This window comes from Aspergillus stella-maris, assembly GCF_047715825.1.
Source record: "Aspergillus stella-maris strain CBS 113639 unplaced genomic scaffold BDV14scaffold_77, whole genome shotgun sequence".
Lineage (NCBI taxonomy): Eukaryota > Fungi > Ascomycota > Eurotiomycetes > Eurotiales > Aspergillaceae > Aspergillus > Aspergillus stella-maris.
This window is the reverse complement of record NW_027396871.1, coordinates 82525-104301: the sequence shown is the minus strand read 5'-3', so window position 1 is coordinate 104301 and position 21777 is coordinate 82525. Positions and strand designations below refer to the sequence as shown.

The 21777-nt window shown below is 52.2% G+C and overlaps 11 protein-coding genes across 11 annotated transcripts; 4 read left to right on the top strand and 7 right to left on the bottom strand.

Annotated features, from left to right (window-relative positions):
- Nucleotides 1-191: 191 nt before the first annotated feature.
- On the bottom strand, nt 192-1364 carry BDV14DRAFT_182358 (ATP-dependent Clp protease proteolytic subunit). The gene is made up of 5 exons (XM_073770220.1): nt 1130-1364; nt 1049-1067; nt 967-992; nt 768-909; nt 192-714 (listed from the first exon to the last, which is right to left on the bottom strand). The coding sequence occupies exons 1-5, from the start codon at nt 1292-1294 to the stop codon at nt 308-310; spliced, it is 759 nt and encodes a 252-aa protein (XP_073623564.1). The 5' UTR covers nt 1295-1364; the 3' UTR covers nt 192-307.
- Nucleotides 1365-1388: 24 nt separating this feature from the next.
- On the top strand, nt 1389-2872 carry BDV14DRAFT_140406 (uncharacterized protein). Its single transcript, XM_073766335.1, has one exon. The coding sequence runs from the start codon at nt 1496-1498 to the stop codon at nt 2819-2821; it is 1326 nt and encodes a 441-aa protein (XP_073623563.1). The 5' UTR covers nt 1389-1495; the 3' UTR covers nt 2822-2872.
- Nucleotides 2873-4309, bottom strand: BDV14DRAFT_140405 (4-nitrophenylphosphatase). The gene is made up of 5 exons (XM_073766334.1): nt 4089-4309; nt 3998-4019; nt 3823-3891; nt 3675-3766; nt 2873-3598 (listed from the first exon to the last, which is right to left on the bottom strand). The coding sequence occupies exons 1-5, from the start codon at nt 4152-4154 to the stop codon at nt 2924-2926; spliced, it is 924 nt and encodes a 307-aa protein (XP_073623562.1). The 5' UTR covers nt 4155-4309; the 3' UTR covers nt 2873-2923.
- Nucleotides 4310-4755: 446 nt separating this feature from the next.
- On the bottom strand, nt 4756-7591 carry BDV14DRAFT_192886 (putative protein transport membrane glycoprotein Sec20; the record flags this gene model as incomplete). Its single annotated transcript, XM_073771685.1, has 6 exons — nt 4756-4920; nt 4970-5773; nt 5846-5924; nt 5980-6113; nt 6405-6976; nt 7030-7591. 6 exons carry the CDS (start codon nt 7589-7591, stop codon nt 4756-4758), a joined length of 2316 nt encoding a protein of 771 aa, XP_073623561.1.
- Nucleotides 7592-7895: 304 nt separating this feature from the next.
- Nucleotides 7896-8654, top strand: BDV14DRAFT_182354 (mitochondrial 54S ribosomal mL53 protein). The gene is made up of 2 exons (XM_073770219.1): nt 7896-7984; nt 8035-8654. Exon 2 carries the CDS (start codon nt 8085-8087, stop codon nt 8400-8402), a length of 318 nt encoding a protein of 105 aa, XP_073623560.1. The 5' UTR covers nt 7896-7984; nt 8035-8084; the 3' UTR covers nt 8403-8654.
- A 239-nt stretch (nt 8655-8893) lies between these two features.
- ipp1 (inorganic diphosphatase IPP1) lies at nt 8894-9997 on the bottom strand (the record flags this gene model as incomplete). Its single annotated transcript, XM_073774545.1, has 5 exons — nt 8894-9029; nt 9083-9166; nt 9221-9564; nt 9619-9738; nt 9821-9997. 5 exons carry the CDS (start codon nt 9995-9997, stop codon nt 8894-8896), a joined length of 861 nt encoding a protein of 286 aa, XP_073623559.1.
- A 1036-nt stretch (nt 9998-11033) lies between these two features.
- BDV14DRAFT_182351 (tRNA-dihydrouridine(20) synthase (NAD(+))) lies at nt 11034-12732 on the top strand. The gene has a single exon (XM_073770218.1). It carries the CDS (start codon nt 11167-11169, stop codon nt 12517-12519), a length of 1353 nt encoding a protein of 450 aa, XP_073623558.1. The 5' UTR covers nt 11034-11166; the 3' UTR covers nt 12520-12732.
- Nucleotides 12733-12750: 18 nt separating this feature from the next.
- Nucleotides 12751-14180, bottom strand: BDV14DRAFT_140341 (DSC4 family protein). The gene is made up of 2 exons (XM_073766332.1): nt 13801-14180; nt 12751-13727 (listed from the first exon to the last, which is right to left on the bottom strand). The coding sequence occupies exons 1-2, from the start codon at nt 14010-14012 to the stop codon at nt 12836-12838; spliced, it is 1104 nt and encodes a 367-aa protein (XP_073623557.1). The 5' UTR covers nt 14013-14180; the 3' UTR covers nt 12751-12835.
- Nucleotides 14022-16132, bottom strand: BDV14DRAFT_140351 (M18 family aminopeptidase). Its single transcript, XM_073766333.1, has 6 exons — nt 16019-16132; nt 15897-15958; nt 15744-15845; nt 15555-15690; nt 15415-15507; nt 14022-15367 (listed from the first exon to the last, which is right to left on the bottom strand). The coding sequence occupies exons 1-6, from the start codon at nt 16092-16094 to the stop codon at nt 14349-14351; spliced, it is 1488 nt and encodes a 495-aa protein (XP_073623556.1). The 5' UTR covers nt 16095-16132; the 3' UTR covers nt 14022-14348.
- A 1002-nt stretch (nt 16133-17134) lies between these two features.
- On the top strand, nt 17135-20050 carry BDV14DRAFT_182348 (WD40-repeat-containing domain protein). Its single transcript, XM_073770217.1, has 4 exons — nt 17135-17921; nt 18010-18137; nt 18188-18771; nt 18826-20050. Exons 1-4 carry the CDS (start codon nt 17617-17619, stop codon nt 19588-19590), a joined length of 1782 nt encoding a protein of 593 aa, XP_073623555.1. The 5' UTR covers nt 17135-17616; the 3' UTR covers nt 19591-20050.
- A 121-nt stretch (nt 20051-20171) lies between these two features.
- pdx1 (putative pyruvate dehydrogenase complex component Pdx1) lies at nt 20172-21668 on the bottom strand. Its single transcript, XM_073770216.1, has 2 exons — nt 21354-21668; nt 20172-21230 (listed from the first exon to the last, which is right to left on the bottom strand). The coding sequence occupies exons 1-2, from the start codon at nt 21433-21435 to the stop codon at nt 20416-20418; spliced, it is 897 nt and encodes a 298-aa protein (XP_073623554.1). The 5' UTR covers nt 21436-21668; the 3' UTR covers nt 20172-20415.
- Nucleotides 21669-21777: the final 109 nt, after the last annotated feature.

Below are 21777 nucleotides of genomic sequence, written 5' to 3'. Positions count from 1 at the left end.
CATATCTCATGTACGGAAGGAGCGATGGGCCGCGCCTGCCTCTTTAGATCGAGACCAGTGCACGCCATCTACCGTACCACTTACAGATTCATAGACCTCTAGGGCTGGGATGCGGTGCTGGTGTCGAGTTGCTTGATGCGACAGACTAGTGGTTTGGGAGGTCAAATGATACTACTCTTTGGGATTGGCAATGGGTCATACATGTCATTTATATTTCAAGTTCATTTCGAAAGACGTACAAGTACACACCCTGGGTATCAACCTCTGCCTCTGCCTCTGCCTAAGACGACTTCATCCTCCAAATAACTTATTCCTCCTTCTTGCCCTCGTCGCCAGGCTTAACCCGACGGTCCAGAATCTCATCCACAATGCCCAAGTCTAGCGCCTCCTGCGCTCCCATGAAGTAGTCGCGCTCCATCAACTTCTCAATCTCGTCTAGCGACATCTCTTTCTTGCCTGTAAGGTGTCTCTTATAGATCTCGTTCAATTGGTGTCGGACACGGAGAATCTCCTTCGCGTGGATCGCAATGTCTGTCGCTTGTCCGAAGTATCCGCCCGACGGCTGGTGGATCATGACTGATGAATGAGGCAGGCAGTATCGCTGACCGGCGTTTCCACCGCAGAGGAGGAGTGAGCCCATGGAGGCTGCTTGGCCGACGCAGATCGTTGATACGGGAGACGCGATGTAGGTCATTGTGTCATAGATAGCAAGTCCTAGTATTGACAAATGTCAGACCGATTTCTTAAAGAGGTAAGGCGCAACAAACCGGCCGTTACTGAGCCTCCAGGAGAGTTGATATAGAGATGGATTGGCTTCTGTGGGTTGTCGGCTTCGAGGAAAAGGAGTTGTGCGACAATGGAGGCGGACATGGTCTCGTCGACTTCGCCGTTCAAACAAATGATTCGTTCCTAACAGTAAGCGTTAGTATGCGGGCGGTGCAATTTTCAGATATGAGGACTATGTACCTTCATCAGTCTGGAGAAGATATCGTCTGTATAGATCCCTTGTCAGAGTACATTCAGCTATCTGTTATTGGTATCGACTCACAGGTGTGCCAGCCACCGCCCTAGAGCTTGTTAGTACCTGCTCCTCCAAAAAGGGCATATAGCATTGACGAGAAAAACTTACAACTGTCTCCGTCACGAAAGGAGTGGGAGTCCAGCCCCGCGGAGATTGCGCCGGTGGGCGTGACAGGGCTGGGATGGAGCTGGAGAAGTTCCGCATGGGAGCTGTGGACGTGCGAGAAAGGCGACCGAGTCGCGGTAATAAGCGGCTTGCGTTCATGGTGAGCATGAGGCTAAAAGTGGAATGAAAGAAGAGTAAGAGGGCCTAGAAAGAAGAAGTGGTTGAAGATGAAGCTCCGCGGCGCTCGAGGAATTGGAGTCGAGCTGCCAGTGCGGACTGCGGAGCGGAAGCTAAAATCGGCGCAGATCGCGGTTTCCGCTCGGCGCCCTCGAATTTCTTTTCTTCAACCTCCAAGCTCACCTTGCCGGCATGGAGCACCTTCACAGTCGGCTCCCATACTCTCAATGGCGTCTCCAGATCCTACGTCAGCTATTCCGCTCAGTCGACTCGTCCAGCCCTACGTTCCTCTCGCGTCGCGCTTATTCTACCCGCAACAATGATGCACAAGCGGACCTCAACATAACGACAGCGAAAGGTGGCCGAACAGAAGCTGGCCGGAACAATACCAATGGCAGCGATACACAAACTTCTACAATTCCATCCTCGCAAAGCCTTCCTCAATCCCCGCTCCTGACAAACCCTCATCCTGGCCGTGACCTCCGACACCGCAAGAAACGCCGCCCAACAGGCCGTGACCTCAATAACCTCGATGCCAACCCCTGGGCCAGGGCCCTCGCATCCCCCATTCGCATGTGCAACATAACATATACCCGTATGCCCAAAGCCCTCATGCTGGACTGGGGCCTGGTGGAAGAGCCCGTCTCTTCGACGGAATCCAGCCGCGACGCGAATGCAGTTTCAGAAAACAATGCCCCCCCCCACACCAATGCGGGCGAAAGTGAACAATGCAAGCTATGGTTTCTACCTGTCGGGCTCTTGAAAGATGATATTGTCAGCCCACATGGCAAGAGAAAGATGGGCACAGAATTTGTGAACAACTCGCAGCTTCGAATTCGCACGGTTGATCGCATGCCATTGCTCCGGGAGATAACGGCCGGTACCAACACCTCACGCCGGAGGCGTTACTCGGATATACTCTATCCGATACTCCCTCAACGCTGGAAACGTCCGTTTGGGCCAATGACGGAGCAAGATGGTGAACGCCTTCTCTGGCGGGGCGACATGGTGGAATTTGTGGCGAAGTTGAAGCGTCGGGAGGTACTGGCGAAGTTGAAGCATGTCTCGGACACCTTTAAGTCGCAGAAAACATGGAGCAGAACGTGGATGTCTTTTGATGCCCAGGAACCCTACTCGGAGAGTGCGCTTTTGGAAGGACTAGCACAGGAGGAGATGGCGAGGAAACAGAAAGTCCACCAAATGGAGATCGGTGTTTTCATTATCTTTGGAAGCAAATCCGGAGCTGATACTGTCACTGAGCCACTCAAAACGGACACTGTTCCCGACATCATTGCACTCCCAGAGACCGGTAGAATGGTTGCTGTGCTTGACCTGAGGAGATTGCTCCCGCAAGCTGATTTCGAGGAGATTCGGGCGTATCATCCACGGTTTCAGAAATCTGCAGCGATCATCAAGTCATCGAATCGACTTATGGCAGATACTATCCTGGCATTGTGGAATCTTCAAGGGTATCTAAAGGAGTCCGCACAGCCATATAAACGAAAAATGTCGCAATAGGGCCGGGCCCTGTCATGCTCAGCGCGGTTCTATAATCAACCTCGATATGTATTCTATCTCTATATGTACCACCAACCATACAAATATACCCCAATCTATCAGTCACTTAGACTCAGCCTGAAGCAAATCCGCAAGTTTGTCCAAATAAACCATAGGCCGAATCGGCCCCTGCACAAAGTCCTCCTTACTACTAACCCCCGTAAGAACACCCAACGTCCCACCTAACTTCCCCTCTAGCCCAAACCGAATATCCGTGTTCGCCCGATCACCAACCATACAAGCCCTACTCCTATCAAACTGGAACTTCCCCTCAATAGCATCCATCATTGCCTGATTCGGCTTTCCCAACGACACCGGTTCCTCACCAACCATCAAGATAAGCGGCGCACTCACAGACCCCGCACCAGGGAACAACGTCCCGGAATTCGGCAACGTCGAGTCGATATTCGTCGCAAGGAACACCGCGCCACGACGGATATAGTGGAATGCAAGCGCGAGCTTCAGGTAATTCAGGTGGAAGTCTAGTCCGACAAGCACGACGCCGACTTCGGGGTCAAGGAGGGATTCGTCGCCCGCTGCAATCCGCTTATAGTCTTCTGGTGTGATGTCTCGTCGAAAGGAGGGGTCTGTGCCGCCGAGGAAGGGGACATTCTCGGAGCGGAGTTCTTGCTCGATGCCGGTTTCGCCGAGGACGAAGACTTTGCGTTTGTTTTCGGGGAGTTTCATGATTCGTGAGATGTAGATTGAGGCGCTGTAGGACGAGGAGAAGATTTCTTCCTGTTGCGAGGTGAATGTTAGTGTCGTTTCTGACGAGTATGAGGTTAAGGGTAGTAAGAGGTGGGTGTATCTTTACCGTAGTAGCAGGAATTCCTAGTCCCTCGAGCTTCTTCTTGTAGTCGACGCGTGATTTCGTGCTGTTATTCGTGACGAATACGACTTGCTTTCCTGTGTTTAGTGGTCAGCGGTACGGTTCCGGCTCGACTTGTAGGTGAAGTACGTACCACTTGACCTCAGAAGCTCCAATGTCTCAACCGTTCCCGGGAAAAGGTGATCGCCAGACCATAGCACGCCTACTCACGTCATCGTCTCAGGTCAGCTTTATTTTCTCTAGCGTGACTCGATGCGCCGGAGGACGCGGGGTTAAGAAAGTTGTAGGGAATCAGGAGGGTGACGGACCATCGCAGTCGAAGAGAAACACCTATTGAATAAGCGTTAGTATTGAGTCGAGCTCTCGCAAATATTAGGCGCAATGAGCAGAGGAACTCACATCAAACTTATCCAGAAACTCTTTGATGCCGGCCGCATCGCCGGTGAGATAGCGGGGTTCGGCCATTGCGGGGTGTTGCGCGCAAGAAATGGCTGTAGGAGCTATCAGATAGATGAAGGAGAGCTTTGTCTTGCTACAAAGAAGAAAGAAACCTGTGCGATTTTATGCTCGAGCGCAAGTTCAAAGAAAGAGAAGGTGTGTTGGAATTGAAGATCGGAGAGCTCACCGTCATGGCTCGGAGGCGGAGCGTGGCTGCGGGCCTCACTTCCTCCCTAGGCGTCCCGATCCACACCGGACGCCGAACGAGAAGAGTACTGCCGCCTAACATTGGCGTTTTAGGAGCTGCGGTCAGATGTTCTATGTGTATGATATTAATTCTCGACGTGTTATAATCGAATCTTGGGCTTCAGGTTACTAGTTTTACAGATTCACAGTCTGGGGCTCAAAGGATTCAATTCATGTAGTCATTAGTCTGATTCGGTTTCAGTCCGAGTGAGGTGGGAAGCCGTCAAGAGGTAATCCTATCGGCGGGATAGAGTGCTGTCTCGCAGCTTTTCTGTGGGCATGCCCTTTGCGCTGACTGGTCCTCAGCAGACGCGTCAAGGCGTGAGAGAAGAGCAAATGTTAGGGCAACAAATTTTTTTGCAGGCGTGCGAAACGGTCAATCTCAAGCTCCAGCAATGATCCCAGAGATCTTCAAAGCAACGTCAAGGATTGAAAGTTGCTCATCGGCACCGTCCACTAACCGCTTGTCCATCTCTGAGAAGACCATGACAATCTTGTTCTTTTGAAGGTCCGTTATGGCGTCGTTGTAGATAATCCGTCGGTACAGCTGGGGACGATGAGCATTATGAAGTATAGCAAACGTTGATAGAACGTACCTGTAGAAGGACCTGTGTCGCACTCCAACCATCTGCCACAATCTCAGTGACCACTTTAGACACAGCCTCATATGAAGAGCCAAGCTTCTTCGGTTGCAGAGCCGCGATTAACCCATCCAAAACACTCTCGGGAACAATACCCGCGATCTCCTCAATAGTCCTCACAGTAATGAGCTCCGAGGTCTGGTCCTTCATCTCCTCATCCTCATCACCATCCTTCTTGCCCGTCTGCGCCGCCCCCGCCAGCCTAGCCGCACTCTGCAAGTACGTGATAGCCCTTCGCAAATCACCATCACTGCAGTAAATTAATTTGTCCACAACACCATCCTCAAGCGATAAACCCTCTATCTTTGCAATATGCGCCAACCGATCACCCGCAGCCGAGTTATCCAGCGGCTTGAAGCGGAATTTGCTGCATCGACTAGCAAGCGGCTCAATAATCCTCGTGACATAGTTGCAGACCAGACAGAACCGAGTTATCCGACTATATTGCTCCATTGTGCGGCGAAGGGCGGACTGCGCGTCCTGCGTCATGCTGTCTGCTTCGTCGAGGATGATGATCTTGAATGGTGGGCATGGGTACTTGTCGAAGTAGTCGGCATCTAAGCCTGTAGGGTGACTGAGTTGAACTCGCGCAAAGCCCTTGACTTTTTCACGGACGATACCGATACCACGTTCGTCAGAGGCGTTGAGTTCGAGGATACGGGACTTGTAGAGGGCTGGGCCGAAGAGGGATTTTGCGAGCGCGAGGATTGTTGAGGTCTTTCCGGTTCCTGGAGGGCCGTAGAAGAGCATATGAGGGAGCTAGATAGCGAGCATGTAGTTAGCATTGGTAACTCGCAAGTTGTCTGGATTGAAGGGATGGAGATGCCATACGTTGGAAGCTTGCAACGTTCGTTGGAGGACTTTCGTTGTGTGATCCTGAGCCGCAACATCATCTAGTGTTTTCGGTCGGCTATGTTCGTCAGTACTCATTTCATGCAGACAATACGAGGGAAGCAAGAGCATACTATTTCTCAACCCATGGTTGCTGTCGCGCTTGCTCTTCCTTCCCCTCTGTTTGCTTAGGCTTTGAGCTGCTGGACGCGGCAGCCGCGCGAGCCTTATTGCTGAAGAAATTGGCTGCCATGACAGTTTGCGCAGTCTGGTTTTTCGGATTTGTGTTAATATAATGTCGGACGATGATGAGGAAAACTGCTTTGGAGCTTGGTGAAGCTCAGGTCGCAAGGACGCGTCTCCACCAGAAAACGCGTTTGCCAAGAAATCAATTAAGCCGAGAATGGATCGATCTTCAGTAGCCCTACAAAGTGCTAGTTCAATTGCCAAAGATCAGGCTGTAAGTCAATGTGAGGCAGCTTCTATATACAATTAAAAATTATAGTATCATTCATTATACATAGCTTTCTGTCTATAGTTCATCACGTGGGTTACGTACCACCTCCGTGGCTTCATACATCCTCTTCTTCGTGTTCGGGGGTATCTCCGCCTGTCTCTGCAATTCCTCCTCAGAAAAGTCATCAATATTGGTACCTTCCTGCGCAGCATTGTCCTCCACCATCTTTCCTATCTGATCTAGCACCCAGTCGCGATCGACCGAATCTGTTCCGGGGACTTGATCAGGGACCGCATCCTCAATACCATGGACCTTGGCCTCCGGTACAGGGGTTGCAACCGGCGTTTCCCGAGCTAATGTTTCTGAGAGTGTGGTAGTTGCGGAAGATTGTACGGCCTTCCCAGCCACGCCGGCTGCTGCTGGGACACCGAAGACTGTCCGCATGATGAGCTTGAATGGCAACCATACCATCCACCAGAGTGGTCCATATAAGATTCTTCGAAATATCAGCCACGCGATTGTGCCAACTAGAATGTAAAATGCTGTCTCCAAGTACCAAGTATCAGACTTTTGCGAACGAAGAAGGGATCCAACGAGGTTTCGCGAGGACGAGAGAAGGGTATCAAGGCTGCCGTATGATTCAGACAGAGAAGACAAGGCGGCACCCGATTGTTCTATGGCAGCGCGTTAGCACAAAGATTTGCATCATAATGGGGCGGGGACATACCTAGTGTTTCTTGAGCAAATTGACTTCTCGAAAGCTCAGCCTGCATAAGCTGATGCGTCCTCCTCAAAGCCGTAGTAACATCCTTCGAAGCATTCTTGACAATATCATCCTGCGTCAACTTCTCCTTCGCCGGATGCCTCCGCTCAACACCCTCCGATTTCGAAAAGAGTAGCTCCCGCTCCTGGCGACGAGCCTTTTCCGCATTCCGCTTTGCCTGCAACTGGGCGTTGCGAAAGTCGCCTCGTGTCTTTTTCAGGTCATTCGCAAGTCGCCGGGCTAATGCGATGACTCGCTCCTTCTCTGTCTCTTTCTCGTAATCCACGCTCTTCTTTCTGGTATCTGGTGCCGTTTCGAGAGCGTCAACGTCGTCTTTCAGTAGCTCTAGCTCGTCCTCTGCGTCCTTTAACCGAGAGTGAATTTCCCCTCCGAGCTCGAGGCGAGCTTCATCGCCCTGACCGATAGCAGTGGTAAAGTTCTGGAGTCGGGATACGAGAGGGTGAATCTGCGCGAGAGCAGTAGACAGCTCTTTAAGGCGAGCTTGGAGCGCGGAAACAGTCGACATTGTTGTGGTGATTTGTCGGAGAGAAGTGTGGGGTGGACAATCAGAGTCGTCAATTTTGGAAGTCTAGTTATTGAAGGCGAAAGTTATTTTCGTTTATTCAATGTCGCATGGTTGATATGTTCAATAGTCATGTCATAGCATGCCCATAGCTTTAAGCCGTGAATTAGAGCATCTAGGTGTCCGCATCGTCATCGGTTCCTGAGGCCAGACGGCGGAGGTGGATGTTTGCATTGGATGCAAACTGCATGATCGGACCGCTCCAATTTGTCCGCGGATTTTCCCGCAAAAGTGCATCGCGAGACAACAAGACACGGCGTTCAATTGATTCATATTCTCCTCATATACCACCATATTGAACAATATACTCCATAAAACCCGGGACTTCCAATTCACGTACGATTCTCTCTCTTTTAGATTACTGGCTAAACTAACACTTTGACCAGCCCAACCGCATTGCAACAATCCAATCCAATTACCAGACACAACCACCAAAATGATCCCCCTCGGCACAATCACATCCCTCCGCACAAAATTCAACCCCTTCATGCGCTCCGCGCGCCCCTGCCGTACGCTCCTCGCCCTCCTCCGCAACCCCGCAACAACACCCGCCAGTAGTCCCACGCACATCGACATCAAGGTCACGCAGCTGCCGCGGACGTCGACGGAGGACCCCGTTATCACGATTGGATTCAAGGGAGGCAAGGAGCTGGTGTTTGAGGTTGGAAAGCGGAATTTGAAGATTGGGGATGTGGTTGAGGAGATTGCGCGTGTAGGGAGGACGATTGAGCGGGAGGAGAGCTTGAAGGGTTAGATCGGTCTCTCTAGAGGAGAAAGCGAGATGTGGATGGGGAAACATATCCTGGAAGGTGGTAGCAGAGGTGTATTTCTATGCTGTATATTTTATCACATATCTCTTATCTTTGCATTGGTTTATTCGGCGAGTTGAATGACTATTTCTCAAGTCTGTCATATATTTGGCTTTTAATCACGCGATTCCACAGCCTTGACATCTGAGAGAACCCTTCTCATCGTTTTGTAGGAGGCCTGAGACCGAAAGTCCAAGATCTGTTCACAAGGCATGATTCGGTGCCGAAAAGATGGGAGGGCTTTCGTGATGGCATTTTAAATGCTCCAGATGAGGCATAGACTTCAAGAACGGGGATATACAAGAGGCGGGATTCATATGTAGATTCATGAAATACCGGAAGTGTCTACAGCTGGTCCATATGATATCATGTGGAAGTGGGATATATTTTGATTCGCTGTGCGATGCAAGATGATATTTTATAGATTGGGCTAAATTTACACAGCAGCACCAGAGATGAAGAACCACTTGTCAATGGTACCATCAACGGGAGCAGGGGGGAGGTTCTCGCCGCGGGGGATGGCAGAGAGCTTGGAGGAGTCGGCACGGTCAGTGGAGAGAGTGGAGTTGGCGCTATGAACATGTTAGCATCTATGTTATACGGTTCCAGGATGATTGAGACTTACAGGCTGATGTCGCCACGGTCAGACTTGCCGGAGATGAGCTTCTCCCAGGCGTCGGCGCACTCGTGGATGACTTCCTCGGCGTACCTATGGATTGTTAGAAGTTGCGCGGATTGGCCCACTGATACAGGCGGTACTCACTTGCGGTTCTTAGCCTCACCGGAGAAAGCGAACTGGTTCTCGGGCTTGCCGTCGGGGATCTTGTAGATACGGAACCACTCATTGGTGGCACGGAGGAGGCCGGGGAGGTGGCGCTCAACATCCTCAATGTCGTTGAGCTTAGGAGCCAGAGGGTCGTTGACGTCGATGACGATGACCTTCCAGTCGGTCTCCTCCTCGTCGAGCAAAGCCATCACACCGAGAACCTTGACCTGCTTGACTTGGCCGGGGTAACCGACGATCTCACCGATCTCGCAGACGTCGAGAGGGTCGTTGTCACCCTTGGCCTTGGTCTCGGGGTGGACAACGTTGGGGTCTTCCCAGGTCTGCAGCGGGGTTAAATTATGGCGCAATGCATATTTTCAAGATTCAAAACGTACCTGGGGGAAGGCACCGTAGTTCCAGAGGTAACCCTTGTGGGGGAAGCAGTTGCGGACGAAACGGAGCTTGCCCTTCTTGGTGTCCTGCTTGATGGGGTTCAGGAACTCCTCCTTAGAGATCTAGATGTATTCCTGCGTTAGCGGCCTGCATATTTGCCACAGCAATGGTTTCCGCCATGGCGGGGCTTTCGAGTCTGCATACCTCCTGCTTGGCGTTGGTCCAGCGAGGAATCTCAACGACCATGTTAAGAATGGTCTTCTCAGCATTGGCGTAGAGGGGAATGTCGTGGAAGGGAGAGACGGGCTGGCCATCCTTCTCAATGTACACCCGGTGCTCCAGGGTGTAGGGCTGGCCGATCTTGCGGATGGTGTAGGACATGGTGGGCGATGGGGGGGCAGCGGAGGTAGCAAAATGTCTAGAAACTAACGCCGCACGATTTGAGGCAGAAGCAATCGAACGATCAATTCGAGATGCTGAAGAGGAAGACACGGTTGCAGAGGGAGAGGAGGAAGAGGAAGAGGGAGAAGAGAGAGGGGAGGGAGGGGCTTGTTTAGTGGGGGGAGCCAGTGTTGCTGATGTGCGACGAGGCGCGGCCGAGCGACGAGTGAGCGCGAGTATCGGACAGGCGGTGGGCAGCAGGTGCCGGGTCAATGGAGCTGCAGTACGTATTTGCTGTACAAGGATGCCAGTTCCCGCGACCATTGAAGGGGACAGCTGGGCCAGTGATGCAGAGACCTTGCCGATCAAGTCAATTGAGCTGTGACAGCTGGGCGATGTAGTTCCGGGGAGCTAATAGGAGCTTACCATAGGATTGGAGGCGATATGCGCCGTTGGAGGGTATAAAAGGATGGAGTCGGTCGGGAAGGCGAGGATCGGTCGCTACCTCCGAGGTTAGGGACCGGGACGAGATCGATGTGATAGTACCGAGGCCTTCTACTGAAGCTATCTATGGAGCTACAGCAACAGAGACCAACGTCGTCTTTTCGCACTGCTGGTCAAAAACCTGATAACAGTCTGGCAACAAAATTTTGGTATGTCGCTGAACAGGAAATTGCGCGGCTTGTAGATCCAGATACACAAGGGTTACACGTTTACAATACGCTACTATGCAATGCCCAGACGATCGCCGTCAACGCCACCATTTACGAATTAGTGCTCGGTGACTGTTATCTTGAAATGTCCTGCGTTTCGACATCAGTGTCTATATTGCTGACGTGTCTTGCAGTCATTGCCATCTAGACCAAGCTCCTCGATAGCTGGCTCAAAATTGAAATGCTGTCGAAAAATCATGCCACGTGATCTTGGCAGGAACAGTCCGGGATCGGGGCTCAGGCGGTAAGGTACGGTATCGAAAAGATTCAGGCTCTCTTATCGCACGTGACGAGAATTTTTCCATTCCGCCTTCTCCTCCACCTTCAGTGAGCCAGCCACAGTCAACATCTGGTTCATTTGCCTCTAACTTGTCGACTCTTTCTTGTCTCCATATATTTCAGGCTGCTATCGCCGCGGTCTCTTTCTCTCTCTTTATTGATTTTTCAGAGAATGCTATGCTCAAATTTCTCCGCGCCGTGATGTCTTCCTCTCCGAAACGAGTCCCTATCCCCGCCAACGGAGCCGACTACCGTGGCAAGGTCGTCCTTGCACCGATGGTGCGGTCTGGCGAACTGCCATCTCGTCTCCTCGCCCTCAAATATGGCGCAGACCTTGTCTGGGGTCCTGAAACGATCGATAAGGCGATGATCGGTACCACCCGCCGCGTGAACCCCCGCAATGGCTGTATCGAATGGACCCGCATGCCCTCGAACAGCGTCAACAAACCCGATGCCAAAGAATCGATTATCTACCGCCTCGACCCAGTACGAGAGAAGGGAAAGCTCATCTTCCAGATGGGAACAGCCTCGCCAGAATTGGCCGTCCAAGCAGCCAAGCTCGTCGCAGCCGATGTTAACGGTATCGACGTCAACTCAGGCTGCCCGAAGCCTTTCAGTACATCCGGCGGAATGGGCGCCGCCCTGCTGCGAACTCCCGACAGACTCGTGTCTATCCTTGAAGCCCTCGTCAAGGAAGTCGGCGAGCCCAACCAAATCAGCATCTCCGTCAAGATCCGCCTCCTCGAAACCCCCGAGCTCACCAAGAGCCTCGTCTACCGACTCGTCCGCACAGGCATTACAGGCCTCACAATCCACTGCCGTACAACACCCATGCGGCCTCGCGAGCGCGCAATTCGTGAGCAGCTCCGCATGATCGTCGAAACATGCCATGAGGCCGGCGTCGCCTGCGTCATGAACGGCGACGTTGCCTCGCGTGATCAAGCACTTGCCCTGATGGCCGAGTACGGCGCCGACGGCGCTATGATCGCCACAGCAGCCGAAGCCAACAGCTCGTGCTTCCGAACCGAAGCAGAGGGCGGTCTCCTCCCCTGGCGCGACGTAGTCCACCCATACATCAAGTTCTGCATGGAGTCCGAGAACCGCTTCGGCAACACGAAGTACCTCCTCAACATGCTCATCCCCGGCAAGGACAAGCACTTCAAAACTTCCAAGCAGGCAAAGTGCTATGCTGACCTGTGTCGCCTTCTGGAATTCGAGGACCTTGTCCCCGCTGCGCTAGCAGTCGATGATGTCCTTGGTCTCACGGAGAGATCAGTCATGAACCAGCTGCGCCCCCAGGCCGTTGAGAATGCCATTGCCAACAATGACACCGCTAGAGCTGCCGGTGGCGCGACAAGATCGAAGCCTACATCTACTACATCCAGTGGCCCTGGGCCCATCCGCACGAACAACATCCCCAAGCCTGTAAAGGCTGAGGAGAAGAAGCCTGCTGAGAAGGCCGCCGAGGTACCGCCAGAGGCTACTGCAGCTGCCCCTGCTGCTCCTCAGGCTGAAGGTGTGGCTGCTTAGAAATTCTCCTCTTCTATTTCTTGTGTCCGGCATATTTGGCGTTTACATTTAGATAAATTTTATACCAGGCAGTGGTGCTCTTCGGTTGTTCTTTGCGCGCATTGATTGGTGTTGTTCTGGTCGTGTCTCTGTCCATTTGGAGGGTTTGAGTTTCCCCATTTTCTCTCTTTATATACATACGTACATTACAATCTACTCAACTATAATTACGTCCTCTCGTTCTTTTTTGTAGGATGGTAAGCCAAGAATGGGTCGTAGAACCAAGTATATGTACACCGCAACGCTCAAATTAGAGTATAAAGAGATCTCACTATTATTATGTCGTTGTCGTAGTAGTCTGTGTAGCGGTCGTCGTAGCGGTCGCCCCCGTGATTCTCTCCAACCGCCCATCAACACCAACCTGAAGCCCAAAGCGCTCTCTTAAAAATGCAGCCGTCTGATCAGACGGTGCATACGCGCCGGGCCTTCGAACCGGTGTAGGTCTATACCGCCACTGGTCTCGAATTACGTTGAAGAGACTTATACGGATTACGACGGCCTCGCCGGAGGTGTAGGTGTCTAGGGCGTGTTGGTGGCTTGTGTGTTCGGCGCCGTTTTCTGAGGGGTCGGCTAGGAGGCGGGTGCGTTCGAGTTCTTCTTCGCTGGGGGGATGAGGATGCGAAGGCGTGTGTGAGTGGCAAGAGGTATCTGATGGGGTGGTCGTCGTTGTATGGGAGGCCTGCTCCCTGCGCTCGTTCTCAGTGTCGGATGTTGAGGCGTCTCCAGATTCAGCGTCGCGATGGATTCCTCGCTCCTCGTGGTCGTGATCCTGTGCTTGCGCCGGGTTTGTTTCTGCCTGTGCATTTGTCGCAGTGGCGGTGCCAGTAATAGTGTCCCTTGACTCCGCAACTTTGACGCGCTCGATTATAAGCCCCAGCATGACGATATTGAGTATCATGACAAGTAAGTCGAGGAACAAAAGACGTGTAAGCGGCACTGGGGCCTTCTGCCCGATGAAGTCGATGAGGATGCCGCCATGTAGATAGCCTCGTGATGCTTCATCTGCTTCAGGCTGACTGAAGAAATTGTGAAAGATCATGCAAAATAGATTGCTCGCGAAGATGGCGCCGATAAAAGGTTGGTTTCGCGTGGGGTCGAAGGGGGGTGCTTTGGGAGTGAAGAAGATCAGCTGAGCGATGGCGCGGATAGCGAATAGCACTATAGAGCAACTAATAAGAAGAAGAGTAAGCCTTGTTGTACTTGTTTAAACGTGGGTTGAGCGACTGCGACAAGAGCACATACTCCAAGTAGTAGAGCGCCGATAACTCGCAGTAGATAAGGATGTCGATATCGCGGAGTAGACGGTCAATGATGGAGAGCCTCGCGGCCGTCTGGAGCTTCTTTTTCAAAACCTCATCTTGGAGAGTAGGTGATATGTCTGCGATGCTGCCATATTGGATGCCGGACACGTCAGCGATGTATTCCGCATCTCGAAAGACGTCCGGTGTTGTCATAGAGGGTCATCCGGGCATTGATAATGTCTATGATGCAGTGGTAGGATATAGACGAGGCGGTGTCTTTCAATAAGCGCAGTCGCTAGATAGGTATAAACCAGAAGCTGCTTTACCCAAGAGCTGCGGAAAGTGAGGAGCGTTGAGATAAGAGTGAGGGGGAGAGCGACGGGCGGAGGCAGCAACCCCAAAATGAGGAGACTCCGGGGCGCGGAATTTTCTCGGTCCGGAAACGGCCACTACTGGAAGTATACCTAGCAAACGGTTACCTGGAGCCTAGCAACGTCGAGCATATTTCTATTGATTCATCTAGCATTTGTTTGCAGCATAGTTCTCAGTCTAGTCCACAAAGATGGTCTTAGAAGTGCTGGCGTAATGCTGGAAGAAGCTCTTGAAGAGTCGGATGCTGTGCGCCACATCGTATGTACCGCCAGTCTCCCGAATACTGTGCATGCTCAGCTGAGGGTTACCCAAGTCTAGAGTACGGGCACCCAGAGCAGCAGACAACATGGGTCCAATGGTGCTTCCACAGCTGGAATCGTTGCGGACAACGAAGAGCTGCAAGGGGACACCCTCGCCCTCGGTCTCTACAGCCTTGCGTGCGACTTCTTGGAGAAGAACAATACCAGGAGAGTTGGTAGCATAACGTGCGTTCGCATTGATCTTGATCACTGGGCCCTTGTTAATCTCCGGTCGGTGGTCATTCTCATACTTGCCCGACCAGTTGGGGTGAACGCCGTGTGCCATATCAGCGGACAGGAGGAAAGAGGTGGACAGTGTCTGTTCGTAAGCGGTTGATGTGTCCGCACTGCCGCCAGATGAAGGAAGAACAGACAGTCGGCGAATAATTGAGGGGAGAACGTTCGAGTCAGCACCCTGGGCGGTGGTGCTTCCGATTTCTTCGTGGTCAAACAGAGCAATGAGACGAATGGTGGACTCATTGTCGAGCGCAGACGCGTCGGCTACGGACTCAATGAGACCAGCAGTGGCACAGTACGAGCTGTTCAGGTTATCCAGACGAGGAGAGAAGATGAACTCCTCCAACAATCCACCAAGGCAAGACTCTTGCGTGTCGAACAGAATCATCTCGAAATCGAGGACGTTGTCGGGCTTGACGCCAGCCTCTGCTGCAATGAGCTCAACGATGTGCGGGTGGTGACGCTCAGTGATGGCCTTCAGTGGAGAGAATTCGCCCTTCTCAGCCTCGGCAGTATCCTTGTTAGCATCACCGCTAGTCTGGCCGGTACGGTTGAGCTCCGCAGCAATCATGCCTGCGATAGGGAACAACTGCGTCTCCTTGTTGAAGGAGAAAGTTTCCTGGCGTTCAAGGTGGATGGCCAATGTCGGGATGCGGAGGACTGATACTGTTAGGTAAGGCACTAAATGGCAGGGAAGCAGCACATACTTGGGCGATCGATCTTGATAAGTTTTTGAACAATGGAACCGTCATCGGTCCGGACCATCGCGCGGCCTGCGACACCGAGGTCGCGATCGAACCCTAGAAAGGTCAGAACTTATCACAGCCAAAGAATGAGGGTGCCCTACATGTGTGCCAAATACCACCACCGTAGGTCTCGACACCGACTTGGATGTAGCCTTCAGCGCGTTTGTTGCTGACTGGCTTGATTCTCAACACGGGTGAGTCTGTGTGAGCACCAACCATGGCAATTGCATTTCCAGGCTGTAGACATCAGTAAAGCTTCGACATTGAGTGGCCTGCATTCGGAAACCTACCTTCCATTTCTTGCCTACAGCGAAGGCTACGATGGTCGAGCTATTGCGGGTCAAGTAGTACTTCCCACCAGGGCGGCAAGTAGAAACCCAGGAATCTTTCTCCTATTAAAAGTATTAGAGCCGCACCGATTAACCCTGGAATACTGGAAATACCTTGATCTCCTGGAATCCCGCCTTTGCGAGGAGAGTTTTGGCGGAGTTCACCGCATGGAAAGCTGGACATAGCTAGTCAGACAAGGCGGGGAAGATAGAATGTGGGGAGAAGGAAACAGTACGGGTTGGAGAAGCATTGACAAAGGACAGAAAGTCCAGAGCCGGTTGCTTAAGGTTCTTGGTCAGGTTTGAAGTCATAGTTGAGTACCCTGGGATAGGTGTGGTCTGTGAAGCACCAAATCTCAATGAGGAGAACCGTGGTGGAGTCGGAAGCAAGCTGCCCCGTATATTGGCCCTTGGCGGTCAGTGTGACCTTCCCCATGACATAGATCTGTGGTGTTTGACGTGTTTCAAAAACAATAAGGCTTTACAATTTACGGCAGATGACTGTTAGTGACAATATCATAGGAACTATAGCGTGAGTATCTTATGGAAGAGGGCATCTTATTATGATGCGCGTGTGCGTCTAAGCTACCACTATGAGCCCCATCATGTGACTTGGCTATGTGCAACACCATGAGGCCGACAACTCCCTTGCGCAAAATTCACAATCGCGGTCGGAAAGCCAAAGAACAAGATAAGGACGAAACGTGCGATTTTACAAGAGGATCATCTCCGGAGAGAACGCGGAAGTTTTTGGGCCACAAAGAAGCTCGTTCATGGCCCGAGCGTTTCGCGTTCCAGGGCGCGTGGAATGCGCAGTTCAGTCGCGACACCTATATTGAACCCGCCGTAAGAAGGGGAGGTCAACAACAACAGCCCAACTCAAGGGACGCGCTGATCCAATCGCTAGCTGGGCGCTTCGCGTCAATAATTCTCAAACAGCGTGTTTCGTCTGACAGGATCTGGCCGACGTGATTTTGAGTCACCAGTTCACTGTTATCATCGAAAGGATCAGAGTTCATGTTGATGGATCTAGCCTCCTTAACTGCTGGGGGTTGTTGTTGATCGGGAGACGCTGTGATGTTGGCCTGAGGAACCACCATTTTGTATACAGCCTTCCAGCATACGAAATGCCAGCAACATGAATTAAATACATTGACTGAATCTGCTTCAGATTTAACAGACTATTATTAGTCTAATCAATAGCCTGAACAACTGAAATAAAGAAGAATACAAAGCAAAACAATCAACATCCAGCCTCCCTGTATACGAAAGCGGACTAGCGCCCCCGACGCGTGACCGAATCCCTTCCAACAGTGGATGCGGCCGTCACCCCGACAGAAGAGAGGAGGGCAAGACAACTTGTGCTCCTGCATCTCTGTCTTCCACGCCAGACCGTGCGAAGGTCCTCTCTCCAATGACCTCCACGACCATCTCGACTCGATCCCTTCATCTTTGCGTCAGCTGAGTGCTCTGTCGCCTTCGACATCTTTATCGCCCAGTTTACTTGCCTGCACTCCATCGCTCCCTCAACCCACTTCCGCCGGGATTCCAACCACTTCATTCGATTATTGCTGGGAGCGGAACTGAACACCCCAACTGCTGCATTCGCCAACTGCACGACCAACTCACGCCTGATTGAATGTCAACGACCTCTGTTTATCCCTATCCTTATTGTTGCCCGCAACGCTGTTCCTGGACTTGATTTGCCCATTGGCGCCCGCCGTCATTGCGGTCCGACTCCGACTTTTTAGACCTGTCGCATTTACTCACTCGACCTTGCTCTATCCTGTGTTCGACCGCCATTTGAAGCAACCTCACATTTTCTACCGTCATCATGTCCGATAATAGCAGAGAGTCGGCGAATCCGCTGAACCGCGCCGCCGCAAGAGGAGCCCGGCCAGCAGCAACACATATCGTCTCTCCTCCTGGCTCAAGGACACCTCCGAGCATGCCCTCTAAGACAACCCTCTTCTACCCTGACTCCTCGGGAGCACAACACACGCGGCGACATACATCTGGGGCAATTGATCCCAATGCGCTGACCCGAGCGCTGAAAGAATACGATGACGCAGGGCGGTCCCGCGAAAGGACGCCTGGGGCGAGCCCAAGTCGCAAACGCCAAAGGGTATATGGAGATCGGTATGTAAATCCGCTTCTACTTGACTATGTGGCATTTATAGGCGGCGCTTCGTGCTGGGCATCTCGCTAACTTCACATTCTATCGCAGATTCATCCCTGTTCGGGAAGGTCAAGATCTTCAAGCTACCTATAGCCTACTTCACGAGGACGGATGTCCTGCGACGCCATCAAAGACCAAAAAGCGAACTCCTCACTCAGAGCTCCACTTCCAGAAGAGTTTGTGTCCCTTGGTCGCATTTTGGCGCGCTTTACTGACTTCTTGGTAGCGGAAGAAGCAAACCGAATGTACTCGCGGGTACTGCGCAGTGAACTATTCGGAAGCTCAGTACCTCAAGCCGATTTGGATTCTTTATCACCGGACCCGATCCGTGGCCCTGCAGGCGGGATCAACGATAAAACCCGTTCTCATACCCCGCCTTCACATGTAGTGTCAGCTCTTCCACCTGCCAGTATCACCCCATCGACTCCTCACAAAAACCTCTTCAACTATGCCTCCCCACGTGGATCAGCTCATCCCACACCATCAAAGACCCCGCGCAGCATACACGGTCCAAACCTCAACGCACGCTCAGAACTCTACAGCCTTTCACCCATCCGGTACGACAGCCAACGGATACTTGAAACACCCCGGAAACAGCCTCGCTATGTGAACAAAGTTCCGTATAAGGTACTGGATGCTCCAGATCTACAAGACGACTTTTATCTGAACTTGGTCGATTGGGGGAGTAGTAATGTCTTGGGTGTTGGCTTGGGAAACTCCGTATATATGTGGAATTCGCAATCCGGCAGAGTAACGAAGCTTTGTGAGCTCAAGGATGATACAGTGACAAGTGTCAGCTGGATACAAAGGGTAACATTACCTCTCTCCCACTCTTCGAGAACCTCTTACTAATAACATAATCAGGGCACACATCTCTCGATCGGTACTGGCAAAGGTCTTGTGCAGATTTGGGATGCAGAGCGCTGTCGACGCCTACGGACAATGATTGGCCATACTAATCGGGTAGGCGCATTGGCTTGGAACGACCATATCCTTACATCCGGCTCTCGGGATCGGCATATCTTTCACCGCGACGTTCGATCTCCCGACCAATATCTCCGCCGGCTTTCCGGACATAAGCAGGAGGTGTGCGGTTTGCGATGGAACACCGAGGACGGTCAACTAGCATCCGGTGGCAACGACAACAAGCTTCTGGTGTGGGACAAGTTGAATGAGACACCGCTCTATCGCTTCTCTGACCACACCGCCGCTGTGAAGGCCATCACTTGGTCTCCCCATCAACATCACCTTCTTGCGTCCGGAGGAGGTACTGCCGATCGGACGATCAAATTCTGGAACACGGCGACAGGGTCTCTAATCAAAGAAGTTGACACTGGAAGCCAGGTTTGTAACTTGGCATGGTCCAAGAACTCTGATGAAATCATCAGTACGCACGGGTACAGTCAGAACCAGATTGTCATCTGGAAGTACCCTCGCATGGAGCAGATCGTGTCATTGACTGGCCACACGTTCCGTGTACTCTACTTGGCCATGAGCCCTGATGGCCAAACAGTTGTGACCGGCGCCGGTGACGAGACTCTCCGGTTCTGGAGGATATTCAACAAACGACCAGGCAGGGAGCATGGTCGAGAAGGCAGCAAACTAGCAGAATGGGGTACAATTCGGTAACGACTTGATGATTAATTCCAGTGCTACAGTCTAGCACTACTAAATGACGGCTTCCTATTGGGATTTAACAGCATGCATTAGACGCGGCGTTCCTTCTGGCTTTGGCGTTAGTGTTTCCTTTTGATGTTGGTCGCAATATCCACGGTTGTTCTGGAGGGTTGGTGGCATAGGCATAGGCATTACTATGGAGTCTCTTCGGCATTTGTCACACTTTCAAGGGGAGCTTTTCTTGCAGCAAGCATTTGATTCTTAGGCGGTTTCTAATTCTATAACTTTCATTGCTTTTTTCCGCACCGTTAATGTCATCGGATTTTCGTCGCATGTACCGTTCGCTTTGCGTCTTGCACCTGCACCTTTCTGCATCCGATTACCCATCATTGAGCCAGCGTTTTGCTGTACCCCAGCTTAGCTACGAATTCGCTAGACTAGATATAAGCCCAGCATCTTTTTATACTGTCCTACTTCCACTGATGTAGTAATCTATTCCGTAGGTAAATGGGTTAGACGTGGGTAGGCTACGACTATCCTGGTAGATATATATAATGCGGCTCCGCCAACTAACCGCGCCTAACGTTCCACAACCCTAATACAGCATCATAATGCGCTACGTACTTTGTCTATCAGGTATCTTCTTAATTGAGCCTCTATTCCTCCAACTGCCAACTATACAAGAGTTGATTGTTATCTTATAAATAAAAGGGAATCATTCATTCCATAAATTCTACATAAGATAAAAATCTCATCTTGCGCTATTCAATTGTTACAAAGTAAAGATTATGAGAAGACAGAGATAGGAGAGGGAGATGAACAGCATGCGAAAGAAGTTTATATAACCAGGCGCGCCGGCTCAACAGTCAGTAGCGTCTTGACCCGCTCAAGGAAAGTCCGGGCCCGCTTCTCCTCGCTAACGGGGACAGTCAGGCTAAACACGTTGAGAGCCTGCTCGGTAGAGCTGTAGGACTCGGTCGTGGGAGTCACCGAAGGCGCGCGCTTGGCCTTGCTGGGGGTGCCGCTGAGGAAGTCGATGAGGTCCTCCTTGACTGTCTTGGTGGTTTGAGGCTCAGCGGAGATGTCGGCGACATTCAACTCGGGAATGTATTGGCCGCGGGAGGACTTGACGGGCTGAGCGCCGAGGAGCTCATCGAAGATTTCGCTGGTGGATTGCTTGGCGTTCGGTGAACGGGGGAGGTCGTCGTTTGCGAGGTCCGTGGCGCGGGCGAGGAACGTTGAGAGCGGGACCGTCACGCCAACGGATTGCTGGAGCTTCTGCTGGACGGCGAGGACCGTAGCGAGGGAGATTGAGACGGCGACGGAGGTTGTGGGAGGGGCGCGCGCGACTGGTGTCTCTGCGACGGCGGGTTCTGGTGCAACTGGTGCGGGAGGAGGAGCGATCTTGATGTTGCTGAGGTCGAGGTGGGCGAGCTTCTCGATTCGCGAGGCTTGAGAGGCGGGGTAGTCTGAGGCAATGAGGCCAAGGTAGGCGAGAACGTCACCCTTGAGCAGGCGGCCCTTGGGACCGGACGCGGGGATCTTGGAGACTTCGGAATCAGGGATGCCCTTCTCGTGGAGAAGCTGGGTGACTGAGGGATAGAGCGGGTAGGCGGGGTTTTGGGTTTGAGGGGCGGAGGTAGATGCAAGGCCTGAATGCCACAAAGAAAAACCAGTCAGCATTGTAACATAGACAACTCGACGAGGATTGCCTTCTCAAGGTTATGCCCTATCATACAGGGCCCTGGCTGGCTCCGGCGTAGCGGGCTACTTACGTCGCGAGGTGCGGGCAACAACCCGGGGCTGGCACTTGGCCAACATGGCCGGAAATTGGCGAGCAGTGAAGTTGGAGGCCATTGCTATATCCCGAACAGCTTTCCTAGGCTCAATGCGTTTCGGTATGATGCAGATGAGCTCGTTCGATCGGCGGGTGAGGCACGGACGAGGTCGAGGTATCACGAAGATCCCGACAACAAGCACCCACAACTGATTAAAAGTCGGGCGAAACCGGCGAGACTTGCGAACACCGATAAACGATTGGAATGTTTGCGCCGGCCGTCAAGCTGAAGACCAAGATGTTGAGGTTGTTGAGGTCCCGATTTGATTCTCACCGGCGGGCCGGGACAGGAACATTTTTCTGCCGGATTAATCCCGATTCAACCGTCGCGAAGCGCGACCTTGCGATCAGTTCCCCAGATT

What these genes read in the sequence shown, in the direction of transcription:
- BDV14DRAFT_182358 (XM_073770220.1), bottom strand. Translation starts at nt 1,294, where the DNA reads ATGCTCACCATGAACGCAAGCCGCTTATTACCGCGACTCGGTCGCCTT. An exon ending in TCTTCTCCAGACTGATGAAG is followed by an intron (nt 910 to 966) that starts GTACATAGTCCT and finishes GCTTACTGTTAG; the next exon opens with GAACGAATCATTTGTTTGAA. An exon ending in TGGAGGCTCAGTAACGGCCG is followed by an intron (nt 715 to 767) that starts GTTTGTTGCGCC and finishes TGTCAATACTAG; the next exon opens with GACTTGCTATCTATGACACA.
- BDV14DRAFT_140406 (XM_073766335.1), top strand. Translation starts at nt 1,496, where the DNA reads ATGGAGCACCTTCACAGTCGGCTCCCATACTCTCAATGGCGTCTCCAG.
- BDV14DRAFT_140405 (XM_073766334.1), bottom strand. Translation starts at nt 4,154, where the DNA reads ATGGCCGAACCCCGCTATCTCACCGGCGATGCGGCCGGCATCAAAGAG. An exon ending in GTTTCTCTTCGACTGCGATG is followed by an intron (nt 3,892 to 3,997) that starts GTCCGTCACCCT and finishes TGACGTGAGTAG; the next exon opens with GCGTGCTATGGTCTGGCGAT. An exon ending in TAGGAATTCCTGCTACTACG is followed by an intron (nt 3,599 to 3,674) that starts GTAAAGATACAC and finishes ACCTCGCAACAG; the next exon opens with GAAGAAATCTTCTCCTCGTC.
- BDV14DRAFT_182354 (XM_073770219.1), top strand. Translation starts at nt 8,085, where the DNA reads ATGATCCCCCTCGGCACAATCACATCCCTCCGCACAAAATTCAACCCC.
- BDV14DRAFT_182351 (XM_073770218.1), top strand. Translation starts at nt 11,167, where the DNA reads ATGCTCAAATTTCTCCGCGCCGTGATGTCTTCCTCTCCGAAACGAGTC.
- BDV14DRAFT_140341 (XM_073766332.1), bottom strand. Translation starts at nt 14,012, where the DNA reads ATGACAACACCGGACGTCTTTCGAGATGCGGAATACATCGCTGACGTG. An exon ending in TCGGCGCTCTACTACTTGGA is followed by an intron (nt 13,728 to 13,800) that starts GTATGTGCTCTT and finishes TCTTCTTATTAG; the next exon opens with TTGCTCTATAGTGCTATTCG.
- BDV14DRAFT_140351 (XM_073766333.1), bottom strand. Translation starts at nt 16,094, where the DNA reads ATGACTTCAAACCTGACCAAGAACCTTAAGCAACCGGCTCTGGACTTT. An exon ending in TGTCAATGCTTCTCCAACCC is followed by an intron (nt 15,959 to 16,018) that starts GTACTGTTTCCT and finishes AGCTATGTCCAG; the next exon opens with CTTTCCATGCGGTGAACTCC. An exon ending in TATCAAGATCGATCGCCCAA is followed by an intron (nt 15,368 to 15,414) that starts GTATGTGCTGCT and finishes TAACAGTATCAG; the next exon opens with TCCTCCGCATCCCGACATTG.
- BDV14DRAFT_182348 (XM_073770217.1), top strand. Translation starts at nt 17,617, where the DNA reads ATGTCCGATAATAGCAGAGAGTCGGCGAATCCGCTGAACCGCGCCGCC. An exon ending in CAAAGGGTATATGGAGATCG is followed by an intron (nt 17,922 to 18,009) that starts GTATGTAAATCC and finishes ATTCTATCGCAG; the next exon opens with ATTCATCCCTGTTCGGGAAG. An exon ending in AGAGCTCCACTTCCAGAAGA is followed by an intron (nt 18,138 to 18,187) that starts GTTTGTGTCCCT and finishes ACTTCTTGGTAG; the next exon opens with CGGAAGAAGCAAACCGAATG.
- pdx1 (XM_073770216.1), bottom strand. Translation starts at nt 21,435, where the DNA reads ATGGCCTCCAACTTCACTGCTCGCCAATTTCCGGCCATGTTGGCCAAG. An exon ending in TGTTGCCCGCACCTCGCGAC is followed by an intron (nt 21,231 to 21,353) that starts GTAAGTAGCCCG and finishes TGTGGCATTCAG; the next exon opens with GCCTTGCATCTACCTCCGCC.